The sequence below is a fragment of the Gallus gallus genome, chromosome 8, assembly GCF_016699485.2.
Source record: "Gallus gallus isolate bGalGal1 chromosome 8, bGalGal1.mat.broiler.GRCg7b, whole genome shotgun sequence".
In the NCBI taxonomy this organism is placed as follows: domain Eukaryota; kingdom Metazoa; phylum Chordata; class Aves; order Galliformes; family Phasianidae; genus Gallus; species Gallus gallus.
Genome location: NC_052539.1, coordinates 21,909,443 through 21,927,388, shown reverse-complemented (window position 1 = coordinate 21,927,388; position 17,946 = coordinate 21,909,443). Strand labels below are relative to the sequence as shown.

General features: G+C 40.4%; 1 protein-coding gene across 1 annotated transcript in view; it reads left to right on the top strand.

Moving 5' to 3' along the window:
* The window catches only part of TRABD2B (TraB domain containing 2B), a 256,233-nt gene that overhangs the window by 217,682 nt on the left and 20,605 nt on the right, over positions 1-17,946 (top strand). The window contains exon 6 of the mRNA XM_422458.8: positions 13,887-14,156. Within this exon, the coding sequence (XP_422458.4) occupies positions 13,887-14,156 (270 nt within the window). The remainder of the gene's footprint in view (positions 1-13,886; positions 14,157-17,946) is intronic.

Below are 17,946 nucleotides of genomic sequence, written 5' to 3'. Positions count from 1 at the left end.
AGATCACATCCATTTTCTGTTTGTGTATTCAGCCTGTGGATTGATGGCCTCGGTCCCAAGCGATATCAATCTGGGCTGAAGTGCAGCTGTACTTTGTAACAGCTCAAGGGGCACAGAGGTATCAAGTGGCATTGTGTGGTTTGAAAGATGTCGTTTATCTAAGGAAGTTTGTGGTCTGTTTGCTGTCATTCTGTCTATGCAGTGCCGACTTCCCTTACCTTCACTATCACGTTGTCAGGCAAAGAGACCTCACACGTTAGGCTAGATAGCTTTTCCTCTTCCAGAGCTGACTGCTCTTCTTTCAGCCAGGAGGTCTGTGGATTGTGCTGCAATCATTAGAGCTACTTGATTCAACATGAGCGTAATTAGTAGTAATTTTGCTTGATGAGTTCCTAAAAGGAACAGGACAAAAGGGTAGTCAATGGCTTTTTTCATCAACACTTTCACTCAATTCACTCAAAATTCTTTCAGGAACATTGTCGTAGAAGAAGAAGGGTTGGAAAACAGTTTTCTACTGATAAATACATTTTGCATCTTCCATAAGTGATCAGGTGTTTATAGTGCAAGCCTCACTTTCCAAATGGGGTTAGAAATAATCCAGAACAATGCTGTGACCAGTGACATAGCCATGTCACACCTTGCAGATCTAATTGTGGCAAACTTTCAAATTTACTTAAACTTTTCTGAATTGCCCCCACAAGCAGAGGGTCACTCTTACATGCATATGAGATGAAATCTCGTGCCATTTCTTTTCTACCTCAGTGCAAAATAGTCTCACTTTTAACAACTTGTGCTGTCTCAGCAAAGCTGAGTGGCTTTGCACTGGCCCTGACCCAGCTTTGGATCTGAAATGTCTGTGGAACAATGGTGAAGGATCAGACCAAGAAGAAATGTATGTCAGATGCTCTTCCTAGTTAAGTGCTAAGAGCAGGAACAGGAACACCAAAAACATAAGTTCTTACAATAGATCCGGTAAATTAAGAACAGTGCATATATGAAGCTCTTGTCACAGGGAATAACTTGAAGTCAGAACATATTTTCCATGTCATAATCATTGAATCATTTTTATTAGAAGTCAAAGTAAATTCCCCTGTAATCTGTAAAGTATGTAAAGAGTTTAATTCATAGAGTAAATCATGTGCTGGGAATACGTTACCCAGCTCCAGATCAGATATGCTTCAGAGAAGCTTTCAAGTTTTAAACATTTTCCACAAGCTGAACTGATCTCCAGAACCTTTGAAGGGTTCACCCTTCTCTGGAGCTCATGCCGCATACAAGTCAATGTCATCCCAATATGTTTCCCATTTCCTGGGAATTAAGCCGCTATGTTTGATGACTCAGGACTCCCTAGCAAAGCAGTTCTAATCACTTACTCTGTCTGAGGCAGCCTCTGGTGCCTCAGAGGACGTCTTCTCATGTGCATGACAATGATTCATGATTTCAGAGCAAAGGATCAACTCTGTTACGTTTTTTTTTCTTCCCACAATCTAAATTAATAAAACAAATTTCTATTAATGGGTGTTGAAAGACTTTGGCATTCCACCTACACTCCCAAATGCTCTACATTCCAGGGAGAATGAAAAATGGACCTGTGAATAGAAACAGGAGGGAGGAAACAGAGATCAGATGTAGTGTATACATATAGACGTAATGGGTGTCAACTGATATAATGGAAAGACATCCTGAATGAAGACAATTACTTGCGCTGCTACAGCACTGCAATTTTAGAATGAATACATGCAAAGGCTGTGGTGCAGGGAGTGTCTGACAGGAAATGGATGATCTTTCTGAGCCTCAGCCTTGATTTCACGTTAGTTGCATGCAGTTGTGATTGTGTAAAATAGGATCCTTTGCCAATTTGACGGCCCTCTGAGACTCCAGCTTGGTGAGCCAGTGGGAGTACTTACAGTACTGTAACTATTGTGAACCTGGCAGTGCACATCTGTCTGCCACATCTGTTTATATCAGCCTCAGTTAGCCTACAGTTAGCCTACATTTGCACCTAGTGTGGCCATGAGTCCTACTGCGTTCAACAAGAAAAGAGTTGGTCCCACGGTCCTGTTCACTTTAGCAGTTGGTCCCACAGGGAAACAGTGTTGATGTGAGGACTGGGGTTTCAACATTTCCCATTATTTCTGCTGTCTGGGGCGTCAGACTCACATCTGTACAGTGCCACTGTGCTGGTCCTGATCACTGAGACCTAATTTGGTGCTCTTGTTTGTGGGTAAGAGTACAGTGAATCTTCTCCATCAACTCCCATGAAATATATCAATTCAGGATTTTCCAACTAACCTTCAGCAACTCAGCAGCAAAGTTAGAAGAGTCCACGTGCCTTGACATTCCAGCTTCAAACCTTGTGGAACACAAGGTTTGAATCTGATCCCAATTTTACAATTCCAGATTACTCTTGGAAAAATAAAGGCAGTCACAGAAATGACTCTGTCAAGACAGCACATCTCTGTTTATGTTTGAGCAAACAATATGGATCTGAAGTCTCTGGTAATCAAAGTTCACATTTGCAGAGATGAGCCCCTTGTTGCATTTGAAGTGAGTGCAGCACTTTGAAAGAAGGTGAAGCAGAAATAAATCAGGATGAAAAATGCAGAGCATTAACTACATGAAATCCCTGCTGGAAAGACATGGCTGGTGTTCCAAAGTTTTCCATAGGGAGTGCTTGGAAGTTGCATACCAGCCTATTTGTGGAAAGCAAAACAGTTCCCTAGTGTCATTGATATGAAATACTTCCCAGATAAACACTTCCCTCTTCCATTGAGGAAAAATGATACAGCCTGTCCAGAGCTCTATCACAAGGGACTGCGCTGGGCTGCCGTTCAGCCTCTGTGATGGTTTCTGCTGGCGTGGAGCTTTGCTAAATGCTATAGTTTGTATAAGTGCCAGCATCATTAAGCCAAGGCCGAGTTATGGAGTGAGACTGAGGAGATCTTGAAGAGCTTAATAATGCTTATTGCTTAATAATGTTATGTGCTCCTATCCTTGTGTCTCTGTGTTCTATATACCTCTGAAACATAAATCCCAGTGCACAGTAGCTAAACGAAGTTCATGTGGATCTTGAATAGCTTTGTGATACTGTCTCCTCATGGTTTCTGAAGGGGAAAGGAAGCGCTGCTGGCTGAAGGGCTTTAAGTATACCTTAATCTGCCCCAACTTTGGGCATGCACAGACTTTTGCTACATATCTTTTCCCTCAGTAGTGGCACCCAGTTTTCCTGGGAGCTGCAATTGTTCCACTCATTAACTAACAGTCAATGGATGCAGCAGATCCACAGACTGTTGTTTTTTTGGGTCACTTTGTCAAAGCAAACCTTGCTTTGCATTTCTGATGAGGCAGACAGCTTTCTGCCCCCAGAGGCATGTGATTTCTTGCTTATGTTAAATGAGTGTTTTGCATGTGTATCAAACGTACGTGTCGATTATGGGTTTGGGCCACAAGCGAAATGGGAAGTGCAATTTCTATTGACATTTAGCAGGCATAGAGGTTTTAAATCCCTGAGGCAACTTTGGAAACATCCTCCTCAAGTAGAAAGGATGTAGACTTGAAGCAAAGCAGAATTAGCAGGTTATTGTGTTTGTTCGTGTTACAAACAAAGATATGAATTTATGTCAGTTTCTATGCATGTAAACATTTATGTAATAACAGTAATCGCTGAATTGTCAGCAATTCCCACTCAAATCAGTGAAAGAAGGCTAATGGTATGAACAGGCAATCAAAACTCTTGGATGAAGCCACGGAACAGGAGACATTTTGTTTTTTCATTCAAGGCTGGAAGATGTGTCCTGTGAGAAGAGGCTTAAGGTTTGTCTGGTCTGGAGAAAAAAAGTCTGTGAGGCTATGTTACTGCTCTCCACAACTTTCTGAGAAGGGGAATGGAGGGCCGTGCTGGTTTCTTCTTTCTGATGAATGATAGGAAGCAGCACAAAGCTGTATCAGAGGAGGTTCAGACTGGACATTAGGAAAAATTTCTGTACAACAAGGGTGGTCAAGTACTAATAACAGGCTCCCTAACAAGGGGGTTGGTGCCCCGTGCCTGTCAGTGTTCAAAAGGCATTTGGATAATGCCTTTAATTCTGTGCTTTAACGTTTGGTTAAAGTATTCAGACAGTTGGACTGGGTGATCTTTGAAGGTCCCTTCCAACTGTTCTGTTGTATTCATTTTCTTCTTTCAGCACTGAGGTGCCCTGTCACACATCCCTCTTCCTTTACTTCCCCTTCCCTTTTTTAGAAACCCCTGATCAGTATGAAATTTAGAGGTCCTGTGAGTTTTCTCATCATTGAATTCCAGTATCTAAGAAAGGGTTGAGCTCATACCTTTCCTCAGAAGGTCTTTCTCCTTCCTGCATATTTTCATACAAATAAGGACATCATTTATTGTAATACCTGTGCTGCTTGGGATATTTCTGTTAGAACTGACTGCCAGAAGGGAGAAGGGAGGAGATAGAGGGACAGACAGACTTGTGTGCGTGGTGTTATCTTTTGGGTAGGAAGCTCACTTAAAAAGAGCATTGCTGGAGGAGCCTATGCTTCAATTCAACTTATCTGTCTCACAGATCCCAGTGGGGCAGCCCCGAGGCTTTGTTCTCATTGCAGAGAGATGAGTCAGATGAATCATTCTGCGGTTTTAATTAAAACATTGTATGTGGGTAATATTTCAACAACGCAGGGAAGCAGTTTTGTAGCCTGGCCCACGCATCCCCTGGTAGCACAGGTTCTCTTAAACTCTTTTTGCTATCTTAATGTGAGGTGGGGAGTTTATTCCCATGGTTGGGTGGAATCCTGGGGCACAAAGAGATTTCTAATTCCCAGAGGGAAACTGTGACAGCGTGGCTCAGTTTAGCATTATTTAAATGGCTAACCCCCAAACTTTTGGGCAATCCCTGCCCTACTGGGTTTTGGTGGGCTGTGCCTGGACATGCTGGGGGCCTTGGATTTCCTATGGGGCCATTTTGGTGAAGGGTTCATCCCCAGCCAGTGCTGCAAATTCAGCACTTGCAGGGGAAGGTGGTCTGAGATACAGGAGTCCTACCTATGAAATAGTGAGGGAAAAAATGAAGTCCTTTACAGGAAAACTTGCAAATAATAACGTTCAGTGCAGGACAGGAAGGCAGAGGCAAAAGCTGAAACTGAGCCCTTCTTCCTCCAGACCCTTTGAAACTGAAGCATGTGTTCCACGTGCCAGAGATGAGCCGATCCCATAAGGTGTGAAGGAAGGGGCTGTCTCTATGGACAGATAAGATGGTTCACTTGAATAAGATTTTTATTTTTTTTTAATGTAGTAACTTTAGATTACCAAACCTTTTGAGAATAGAAGGCTCTGGTTCCTGCCAATGCCCAGTCTAGTTTCTTGGGTGTTATTTTCATTGACAAATTAAATCTGGAGAGCTCATAGGAAGAACACCTGAGGATGCTTAAGTGTGAGCACCCCTACAGTGTGGTGGGCAGGAGCCTCTCACACCATAACTGATGTTGGAAAGAGGTGATGAACAGTTTTCTTGTTCTAAGAGGAATAAAGCCATCATGATTGTAATTAGCTAGTGTGCTTTGTCTAAACTCATTAAAAATCAGTCTTTCCTGTGGCCTCAGATGCTTCCTAGATATTCAAACTGTATTTTAAGATTTAGTCTCATAGATTTCAATTAACAACAACAACAACAAAGTGGATAGAGTATCTCCTTTTCTTCCAGAAAGCTTCAACAAGATACATGTTTCATTAACAGGGAGCTTTCAGGCAGAAATAAGTATTTGATACAGTTTCATCGGCATGAGTTAATGTAGAGTGGGAAATCAAGTGAAAGTAGAGAGACCTTATGTGAAATCATTTAACATCAGATTTGATAAAACAACATTAGACATTAAAGCAAGTGGATTTTGGAGGAAGAGTTCTCCTGCCTTCATTGTGTTCCAAGGGCCCTGTCCATTACTGTGCAGGACAAATGCCCACAGACAGGCTGAAGTGTCTGTATAGGATTTATGATAACAGTTTAGTTCTTTTCTTGGAAGCACTCAAGCTTTGTGATAAAAACGGCACAGATGGGCTATAACAGTATTTTGGAGAAAGGCAACTGGCTCTGTGTTCCTTTTTATAGCCCAGCAGCCATTAATGGCTAAGCAGATCAGATGCTTTACAACATCATCTGTAGAGAGGAAAAGTGGAGTCATTGTAACTGAGATGTTGCATCTCTTACAGACGTGATCTTCTTAGAGCTGTTTGGTTCCACACTTCTGCCTACTGCTCAGTCTAAGTGGTTTGTGCCTCTCTTCTGGAGGTAGCAGCTGCTTATATGCCTATGTTATCTATCATCTTGCAAATGTAAGAGCTTAGGCTGAACAGGATACTTAATGAAGACATGTTGCCATGCTTGTACAGATCTGTGATCCACACACTGTGTCTATCTCATCTCTGTTCAAGCCCAGCTTCACGACCATCGGGGGAAGGGAGTGAAGGAAACAACACTAGGCATACAATGAATAGTCTGCCCCTATTTTAGGCCTAAAGTCTGCGAAAATGCACCAAGCTAGACATTTAGTACCTTGTTCAGTTGATGTCTCTGCAGAGAGTATATTTTTAAGATGTGATGAGAAATATGTAATCCTGCAGATGTTTTTCTGTCCAGAGGATCCAGTAGAGAAAGGAAAGCTGTTCCCAAAGGACAAAATCTGGGAGCAGAATTCAGTTTGGATAGCAAGCAAAAAAGACACAGGCAATCATTATATATTAGTAGTAATTCTATTGAGGTATCAATATAATTTAGCAGCTAGTTGTGAGGTGTTTCTTCTTATTTGTTTGTTTGTCAGTTTTCTAAATCTCAAAACCCGTCCGGATGACAACTGTTAGGATTGGACAAAATCATTCTTGGCTTTTTTTATGCTTAAGTGGAGGTTTGGTTTGGGAATAATAGTTTTTCAGCTGAATTAGCAAACCTGCCTTTATCCATGGCTATAGAACTCAGTGTCCCAAAAGTTGACCTTGACTGGAGAGGAGCAGACAACCATAGACATCAGGAGCTCCATTAATTTAAAATAGAGGTAGGAGGGGGATGAGTTTTGGAGAATAGTTTGGTTATGGCAAGTGGGGGAGAAAAAAGGATGTTTTCTAGCCCTTGTCTTGTTTTTTGGTCTCTGGAGTCTAAGTTCATAACGGCTGAGAGGAGTAAGTGGCTTTTGGTCACCATTGGTGACCAAACCAAAATGCTCTAGAATGAGAATTGGCCCAAAACCAAAGCTCAAAACAAAACTTTGCAAAAATCACAATTACACTTTAAGAAACTCACTGTTGCATATTGAGCTGAACTGGATATGAATTTTATGCTTTGCAAAACGTATTGAATGTTGGAAGTTAATTTCCAGCACCTGAAAAATCTACTGTGTATAATTAATATGACATCACCTCAAGCTAACATTGAAAGCTCTGAAATTTTTATAAAGAGGAAGCAGAGATTACATTGCCCAGCTATAAGTCCACCATTCTTCTTTATTAAAGTAATACACGTGTGCTTATTAAAAAGTTAGGTTAAGAAGAAAGAGTAATATGTTTGCTTTTGTTAATAATAGTTTTCAGGAAAAAAAAAAAAGAAGTGTGGAATAAAGCTTGACAATACTCCAGGTTAATAAAAATGTGAGCCTAAACTGTTCTTTTGTTGGGTAATTATGTCACTATAGATTCATCAGAAAACTTACGTGTTATTAATGAATTTGGGTGGAAGTCAGGATTTCCCCTTCGGAGGTAATGCTCCAGTATTTGCTTCTGCCCAAAATCAGGGAGAAGAAGCAGAAATATTGAAAATTCTTGGCAAATTCAGCATGCAAAAATTCATTAGAAGATTGAACATTTAAGTTATCACAAAGTGGCAGATCTTATAGTGGTACATGAGCATGCAGAAGTTGTAATTTGAATGCCTGGCCCTTTTTATGCTCCGTGAAGACTTTAGAACAGACCAGATGACCCAAGATAGCTGCAAAGTCACATGATCCCATATTGAGCTGGGATGCTTGAGTAGGAGACGGACTGTCTTGTACTATGGGGTAGATATTCTATCCGAGGAGCTGTAAGCACAGCTTCCATGAAGCAGTGAGGCACCAAAGGCAGTAGTATTGTGAATGTCTTGTATAGGCCGTGCTATCTAGGCATAAATAGCTTAACACTAAACAGGCGTGGTGATATCAGGACAGTAAAGATTTGGAATATAAAGTTTGAGATGAGGCTTTGATCTCTTTTGTGTGCCTCAAGAGCAGAGAAGGATATTTATTACTGTGAAAGATGGAAGCAAAACTAGAGAGTCAGCCCATTCCTCCTCTGTGGGCACAGCCCATCTTCTGAGGCTGGAGTGTGCTGCTTATATGCTAAAGAAGTCTGAACAAAGGGTTACTCAGTTCAGGAACTGAAGCACAAAGTCAAGAAGGGGGAAACAAGTTCAGAGCAAACTCAAATGGAATATTTTGGGGACATCTTTGAAGCCACTGGTTGGGTTGGGTTGGTTTTTGTCATTTTTATTTATTAGTTGGATTTTTCTTTATAATCGAGATCAATTTTTAAACAAAAAAGGCCACTTTGTAGCATTGAAGTCTTTGAAAACAGAAGACTCAGAAAAATAATCAAAAGCTTTTTTCAGAAAGTGCTGAAATTAAACATTTTGACTTTTGTGAAATGAAAGACCATTTGAAAATGTGGGAATAGCATTTCAGAGACATTTCAGAGCTCTTGTTTTTTCTACAAATTCAAACACTCAAATTGCAAAAAAAGTTTTCATTTCTTCTAAGCCCCAATTCAGCTCCACTTGTAATGAAATGGAATAGCAAAACTTCTGCACGGATCTTTCATTTTATAGTTCCTCAAACTAGGAAAGAAAACATTAAAATCCATGGGAATATCTTGACCTCACAAGCTTTTCACTTTGTTTATGCACAGAGTTGAGGATTTGCATTTAAATGTTTGTACAGAGAACTAAATTCCCTTCTCAAACTAAGGTCACAGTCCTCGACAAGCAGTGGTTCTTCCCAGCCATATGCTCTGATGTGGCTTTTGAGTCCGGAGGTACCATCCAAGTTTTTGGTGGACTGTAATCTAATTTAATTACTTAACCTAATTTAACTGATGGTGAGTTGTAGTAGAATGGTGCAAAAATGAAAATAACTTTGTTTCCAAATTCTGTTAAGAAATGGTAATGCTTTAGCTGTAGTAAACAAGCTTAAGGCAAGAGCATGCTACATAAAATAACCTTATTTTCCTTAGGTTTCCTTAGAGCTTTTTCCTTAGGTGAATGAGCAGGCAGGGATTTGACAAGTACTCTGATTTAGTTGTGTGGAAAACGTGTATGAGCAGAAAAGTGCTTAAGAAGCTTTATCTCATGGAACACGTTCCCTGTTGTTACTGAGGAGCCCTGGAAGTCAGCGGGCTGTAAGAGGATGTTTCTGTGCAGATCTTTCTCATCAGCTACAGCAAGGGCAAATTCCTGGCCCTGCTGAAGACCATAGGAGCTTTGCTGTTGAGTGCCAATGTAGTAGAACTCACCCTAAATGTCACTAGTAGTACCTGGATGAGGTCAGTGAGCAGAGGTGTGTTGGCAGGCTCTGCTCTGCCTGATGCTCCTGAGACATTAATGAATTGAGCATTGCAAATATCCCCATCATTGAAGACAAGGTGTGATGTTAGCATGGGAGGTGCATTCACCGTCACAACCCTCTGAGCTGTAGAAACTGGGAGACTGTTGGGAGAGCAGGAGCAGTGCTTTGTCTTGGGCAGGGAGAAGGGCATATCTGGACTCCCAGGCTGCTTGAGCTTGGGTGAAAGTGGGACCCTAGCAAATATAAGCCTGGGGATTGTGAAAATAAGCCAGTACAGAACTTTATGATGTTAATTTTGTTTTCTTGACCGGATCCCTTCTGTAAGCCTAACAAATCCTGATGATGAGACAAATTTCTATTATCAGTGCCAACACAAAGGCACTAGAAACCGCAAGACAGAGGAATGCTGAGGCAGCCTAATGGAGCATACAACTCTGCCTAAACTTGCATGTTTTGTTTTGTTCTTTTAATTCTTGAAAAGAATTAGAAAAGGATGGCAAATCCACCAGAAGAGAAACAAAACCGCAGGGATCTTTGTCTGTGGATTAAGCACTTTCAAGAATGAATGAGAATAAATGTTTTCCTGTTTTCACTGTTCTGTATCGTAGGATAAAGAAACCTAAGCTACTTGCTGAGGCATTTTTGATTTTCTTATTTGGAGTTTGTGATTTTAGAGAACGTATTTCACAGGACTGTACATCCCAGGGGAAGAAATTAAGGTCAGATATGAGAGAAACCCACCTAAAGGCCTGAAATACTTTGAGTTTCTCCAAGATGATCCCATGTGGGAATTACACACTTAAAAATGGGTGGAACCTCTCAGCCTGGAGTTATATCAAGTTACTCATGAAAAATCTCTGAGGTCTTTGTGTGGACCAGAATATTTGGGTGGTACTTTCTTAGTTTTTTGAGAAAAGGCACTGCAGCCTCACAAAGTGAAAACTAGTCCTGCTTTTCTCTGGGTTTAAAAATAACTCTGTATCATGGAAAGCTGTCTCAGCAGTAGTGAAGGAGTGAAAAAAAGTATATTACATCCCCATGGTTTCATGCAGCGCAGCTGTGCTAACAGTGCATTGAGAAGGAAAGGCATGAAATAGTCCATTAAATAATTAGTGAATCTAATGGTAAAGCTTTATGCAGTGAAGAGATTGATGGCTCAAGTATCCTATTGCAAATAACCAAGGGAGAGGGAGAAGGGTGTGGTCATTTTTAGGGGAAAATATCCAGAAGTAAATACATTCTGATTAAATCAGTGGGAAGATTATAATCTGATAGGAAGCCTACCTTGCTTTGAATTACAATATCTTTAAATACTCATACAGTATATTTGGATTAAGTATGCATATTCAGATAGAATGAAAGCCTTATTTCTGGTTAAATGTCTGTAGGATGAAAATCAGATTGGGGAAAACCATGTCTCTAGATGTTATTAAGAAGTCAATTTTAAAAAATCATTCTTTATAGTCTATAAGTTGATGACTGGCTTTCAGTTGTTCTTACTATAAGTTTTTTAAACCTTTTTAATTTTTTCTATACTGTGTGACTATATTTTCATTTATTAGGAAGAGATATTGAGCCTACAAGTGTTTATACCAGGGATATTTCACTCCCCTCATGCCCAGTATTCTAGAGCTTCAAGACAGTTTAAAACATAGAAGTGAGCATGCGTCAACATACAATCTTCAACAGTCTTTCTTAGGTCTTGAGGTAATCAATCGTAGTACAGGAAAAATGGAACAATTATTGACCAAATGTAATGCACAGTTGCCACAACGGACCTATTCCCTATCTGTCAACTCTAAAGAACAAGTGGTTAGTTTATAACCCTCTTTGGGTTACAACATTTTAACATTTCTTCAGTGTTTATTTATTCTCTTCCTAAAGAATGTTCTGGAATATTGAGTTTACAACCTGTGGCTCATGTGATGGTAGTGGAAACAATTAAGCCAGAAGCTTTCAAAGCCACCACTGGGATTTTGATGCCCAAAGTCATTAATTTTAATAAGAAGTGAGCTGCCAGTCCTCTTAAGTGGTTTCTAAAATCTCAACCCATAAAAACACCTCTCTACTGATTCCAGTTTACTAGGAGTTCAGAGCAAGATAAACATGTATAACAGAATAGTAGGTGTTAAATGGAGGAAAGTATGTGTTCAGATGTCTCTAAAAACATTCAAGGAACAGAGTGGTGGCCCCAGGGTTTTACTGGCAGATGTGGTCTGATGGGGTGGCTGCTCCCACCATCATCATCATCTCAGGGAATTGCAGATGGGATCTCACTGCTGACTGATCAGAACATGAGGTAGTTTTGTTGAGAACAGCAAAGTCAATGAAAACAGAAATGGTGGTGGTAGATCAGTTTCAGCCGTGATGTTCACACTGCTTGTCAACTTTGGTTTCTTGCATCTGTTTCATGCTGTTGCCTTCTTAACATGTTTCGGTATGCCATAACCTTTATGTCTACTGTGATCTGAAGGATCTATCTATTGCAAATCTGTGTGAGGCTTTCCTTCTATGTAACTCTGCAGATGACATCACTTCAGCCATGGGAGGAGTGATTGTGATCTGTGTCTCTCAGTCTAAGAAGTTGTGAAAACTTTGGAGAGTTCCAGGATCTCTCAAAGAAAATTGCGGCAATGATGAAACCTCATGCTCAACATAAATCATGGAAGAAAGTCTTACTAGGAAAAAATAACCAGTACTAGTAGGACTTTCTGTAATGTAAAATAGAGCATGGGATGAGTATGAATGAGTTTGAAACTGATTCGAGAAGAGTCTAAATGCTTGGAGAGGGAAAGAAAAAGAAAAAAGAAAACGGGAAAAAAAAAACCCACAAAACAGGGATTTTCTTGTCTTTTATTAATGAAAAGAATTCTCATTGGAGAATTTTAAAATTAATTTAAACAAGTGCCTTTCTTATCTGCATCTGTCATGTGATCTCTGAAAAATGTCATTACTGTTGACTACAAGTGACAAAATGACTGCAGTGTTTGCCAGTGAGTCTCACTCCCAGTAGCAGCAATTAATGCTCAGTAGCAGTTGGAAGGAGCTGTAGGTAAAACGTGATGCAGTAGACGACGGTTCTGAGTGCTGTTGCAATGGACTTCAAAAGTGCAAAAGAAAAAAAAAAGGCTGCCATTAGTTGTAGATGTGACTTTTTTTGGAACTAAGTGTTCCTTAAATTAAACATGTGGTTTCACTTGCAGTTCATTTTGTACATTGTCACCAATGAAGTTTAGGATTTCTTATTACTTTTTCATTAAAATATCTTACTGGTTTCACTCAGGAGGCAAAACTTTTCACGTGGCTTTAATTGTTTCTGTCATAAAAGTCAAGCATCCGTGTAATAGAAATAGTTTTGCAGACCACAGCTTCATATTGCCTATTATTTCTCTTCCATTTTCTCTACCTACAACTCACTGGGCCATCCCAGAGACAGAAAAAGTTCCTTTCTTGCAATTAAGACCAAACAGAAACTTCTACTGAAGTTAGAAAAAAAAAATCACTTTGTGTCAGTACTGCTTTATTAGATTTTTGTCTCAGATATCTTAGCTCACAAATGCAAGCTGACATGGCTGCATATCAAAGACGAGAGTTTATATTGACTTTTTTTTTCTAAAAATTAGTGAAATTCTAGAAGATGAAGTCAATAGAAGGCCTTTTGCTGCAGAGTTCAAGTCTGATGCAAGAGATGGTAGTATTTCAAAAAGAAGTTAAGAGCTCTGGCAGTATATCTTCATGGTGGTCCTAGAGAGGCCATTTACCTCCTTTTTTTTTTTTTTTTTTTTTTTGCTTCACTTCTCCAAGACTCGGAAACTGCTAGAGTTTGGGTCTCACAAACCCGATCCCAGCAGCCTTGCTATTGGACTATGCTGCTGTCATCAGTCTGGGCTTCCCTGTCGCTAGGCCTAATTTGGATGAATGAGTGTAATTATTGTTGCAGTCAAAACAGTGATTTGTTTCCAACAAATGATGTCCAAAGTTGGGAAGAAGAAAAAAGGGGGAGCTATTGTTGTCTTATCAGAGTTTTGGTTTTTTTGCATCTTTTAAGGTATTCATTAGTTAATCAAGTTAAATATAAGTTAAATATAATGGAAGTTAAAAATGGTTTTCCTCAGAGTTTTGCTGTTTAGTGTTTACTTGATAGTTTTCTAGGAAACACCACTGCTGTGCTTAGTCACCGCTCCAGAGCAAAAGCCTCTCTCTTTGTACACCTTCTTAGCAGCTAGCAGCACTCAACGAGTAGTGTAGTCCTTTGCTTTCACCTTTTCTTAGCATTATCTCTCAACTTACTTATCAAATGTGTTTTGCAGTTCAAGAATGACCAAGACGAGTCCCGCCTTACAAGGGTCCTCAGCAACAGCCCTGCCTGCTCTGCAGCTTTCTGAACAGGTCCCGCTGACATCTCCTTCCCTGAAGCCCCTACAAATGGATGAAGAAGACAGCCTGTCTCCTCATCTCTTGTTACCGGACAGCATCAGCCAGCTGGAAGAGTTTGGCAGACAGAAGAAATGGCACAAGAAACAGCACAAACACCATCGCCAGAGGCAGTTCAATGACCTCTGGGTTCGGATAGAAGACAGGTGAGTCATAACTTTTATGATTCTTGTCCTCTTCCTGCTGCCCTTTACGGATTCCAGCTCTGTTGATTAGACCATACAAAAGGTTGGAAAAAGGCTAAATGGGAGAGATGAGGAGTAAGGTGTTGTTTTTGGAACGTGAGGATGAACTCAGAGGAAGGAACATTTAATCTAAAAGCTGAGAGTCAAAGCTGATAGTTAGAATACTTAAAATATACAGAAAATAGAGTAAAAACAAACAAACAAACAAACAATGTCAAGGAAATATACTGTTTCCTCTTCTTATCCAATAATAATTTTCCAATCTTTACTGTCAGTTTTCAGCCCAAAGACTGAGCCGTCTTCCAACTTTTCAGATTCTTAGTGGGAGCTTTAAGATTCTGACGTATCTAACTTTCAATCTTCTGTATTTTGATATTGAAAGTATTTAACACCTCAGATTGCCTTGGAAACAACAAAGTGATGCATCCTGAGTCTAACCACACTGGGTGTGTATGTATCTGTCTTGTCTATCTAACAACTTATCTTGTTAGAACCAGATTACGGCACATTGCATCTAAAAATCACACTACACCTGGAAAACCAAGGCACAGGCAAAGACATTCCCATTTTCACATCTAAATGCCTTGCAATCCAAACAAGTCAGAGTTTCTGACAAGCTTCTCCTTTTACTGATGGAAAAAAACTCTCTACATATTTGTGTTCTGTATTTTTTTTATTATTATTATTGTTCATTCTTTTTAAAGGAGCAGTTGCCTTGCTTTTTGTTGTATTTTATTGTATTCTTTTCTTAGGATGAGTGATTAAGCGTTGTTATTATAGCTGAGCATAATAGTCTTCCTGTAGTAAGGTTATTCTGATGTTAATGCCAGCCTTGGTAAGAAGGACTGTATCCAAATTCATTTGTTTTGTTCTCAAAGTGTGTTCAGTGTTGCATAATCTCTGTGGAAGACGTTTCAGCATGAGGTAAAAAGCATTTGGTGGTATGTATTTGATTGCCCCAAAGACAAGGGGCTTCTCTGTTCATCTTCCACCTGGGGGATGCCAAATGTTGGTGTCCCAGCATTTCACATGGGTGTCTGATCCAGCTCGCTGTATGTGTAATACGAGTGAAGTCCTTAAACAGTAAAGTCTTATAAGAGCTTGGCAGTTAGCCACGTCCCTTCTGCCGCCGTCTTATCTATACAGAAAGGATATTGGATATTGGGCCTGATACTGCTATGGAAATGTGCGACTGGGGACTTAAAGCAGCAGTGCTTGCATAGCTTTGGCAGACCTGTGTTCCTTTTGTTGTTTTTATTTCAGTATGAAATATTCCTCGGAAAAGTCTTTCAAAGGGTTGCTCTCCAGGCTGGAGTTAAATTATTCACCCTGAGCTGGTGAGAGATTTCATCTGAATCAAAACCTTTTATCCCTGTACTTCCATTTCAGAGGGATGGAGATTGGGATGAGGAAACGCAAGTTTCCGCTCCCACCAAGCTGGTGATGAACCAGGCACTGTGTGTTGCCTGCTTGCTGAAAGATCCTGGGGAGATGTTAGTGGGAGATTACAGCCCTAGAAGCAACGAAGGGCTGGAGGAAGGGAAGTTTGCCTTAGTGCTTTCAGATGGCTTTAGTTCTTCTGTACTTCTGGAGTAACTTCTGCTGTTTTCCTGGAAACAAAACAAAACAAAAACTACAAACTGTTCAGCTAAATCAGAGTCTCCCATCCAGCTCTGGTTTCTCCATAAACTGGATGGGATCTCAACTTTCGTCAACTGGCTGCTGCATATTGTGCTTTTGGCAGTTGGGTTTCATCAGTTTTAATTGCAAGCTGGACCTTGCACAAGGCAGTAAACAGTGTGCTCTTTCTAACTGGTTCCTTTCTGATTGGCAAGAAAAGAGCAGAAATTTGTGCCTGTCCCTAGACTTTGTAGCATGATTGTTCTTGGGAAGAAGCAGCTAGGGTGACTAATATGGGTAAATAAGTATTGTGCGGCAGAGAAGCACGTGGACTTACATCGTGTTATCACAGTAAAGTTCATCAGCACTGAAGGGTGAGACTGTTAGCACTCATTTCAGAATAGCTGATATTACTGGAAGCTCATACTCTGACCTGACTTAAATTGGAGCACCATTGCTTCTGTATACAAAGCCACTCTATGTGGACTGAGCTCAGTTCCTGTAGTATTATGGCTTCCCACGTGGTTCTTCTTCCCTTTTGAGTTTCCTAGCTCACCTGAAACTTAATTTTGGGACACAATAGGGAGATTTAGGTCACTGTTACTTTTGGGGGGAGTGAAAGCTGTGTAAAGTTCATTGTTGCCATGAAAAGTCTCCAGAATTCATCTGTTTGAGTCATCTTTGAACCTGAGAAGTCTGAGAGAAATATACAGGTGGATGACAAATCCAGGTGACTTTAAACCAGATTACTGATTTTTGTATGTACCTCATTGAACTGTGAAATGACTGTGGCCCATACAGCTCTTTTCCAAAGCTTTATTGACCATGGATTAGAGGATTTGATGAGCCATGAATTGCAGGACTTTTATGGACTATGGATTTCTTGGCTATCTCATACACTCCCGTGGAAATCTTAAGGTGTTTTTTTAAGCTACCAGCACAGAAACAAAGGAAATGAACACAGGAGAACAATCTTAAAGAAACATCAAAGTTCTGACTCCGGCCTATAAAAGCCAGGAAATCCATAATTAATGGTTCCACTAAGACCTCATCTTACACAGTCTTTCTGGTCTGATCTGAGGTTATAGCAACAATCTGAAATGGCCTCGTGAAAAATGAGTCGTCATTTAATGTCACACATCATTATTAGTATTTACGTTCAGTTATACCTTGGAGATGGGACTTTCCTTTTTGTTCTGTTGTAGCAGCTGAGACATTTGAGTTGGCAGCCCTGAGTGGACAGTGTTCAGATTTATGTGTTTCAAGGCTAGTACTGCTGTGGAGGATGAGAAAGCTTCTGCTCTGTCTTCTCCTCCTCTCTGACAGAGCTAAGATTTGCTGATCTCCTGGGTAATTGGCTACACTGAACAATTCAGAGAAGGCTAATAAAAAAGTAAGAAACATTGATGAAATCTGTGGTTTCCTCTCCCATCTGCCTCCTTCCATCAGAATCTAAGCAAGATGAAAACGTTCTGCCTGGCTCCAATTCACGTTTGAAATTGTTTGTCAAGGATCAAAACGAAATGGAGATTTCAAGTAGCAGGACTTTATTTAGTTATTTATTTATATTTTAATGACTTGATTTTACAGATCTGAAACCTGCCTTTGGGATGAATTTGAAGGCAGACGATATTAAGACCCTAGCTAGCTTTCATAGCCAAAAGCCAATTGGGACAGCAGGAAGGGGAGGCAAAGCCCTTGCTTTGGAAGGCTGCAGTCTGGCACACAGTGTTATATCATTGTTCTGTTGACACTGTGTTAGCTCAGTTTCCCCCTGTAATATACATAATTAATTACAGATCATTCAGTGCCTATTCATGATGAGCTGCTAAGTGAATTGAAAGAACAGAGAAATGCCTGTGAAGTTTCAAAGTAGTGAGTGAAGGCCAAATCAGCATTGCACCTTTGTTCTAGGGCAGGCAAAAAGCTTAAGGTTACAAACCAACAGCCCAAATGAGAGGAGAACTCTTCTGAGAGGAGGGGGAGCATTACAGCAGGGTGGGAGGAAGGCCCCTGGGTAAAAGGGAGCAGAGTTAGTAGCTGGGAGAGTGTTTGGGAGGTGTGAGGCTTAGAAGGAGCAATGGCAGCTGGAGGATGTGGAAGAGGAATACAATTGTGAGCAGGAAGAATT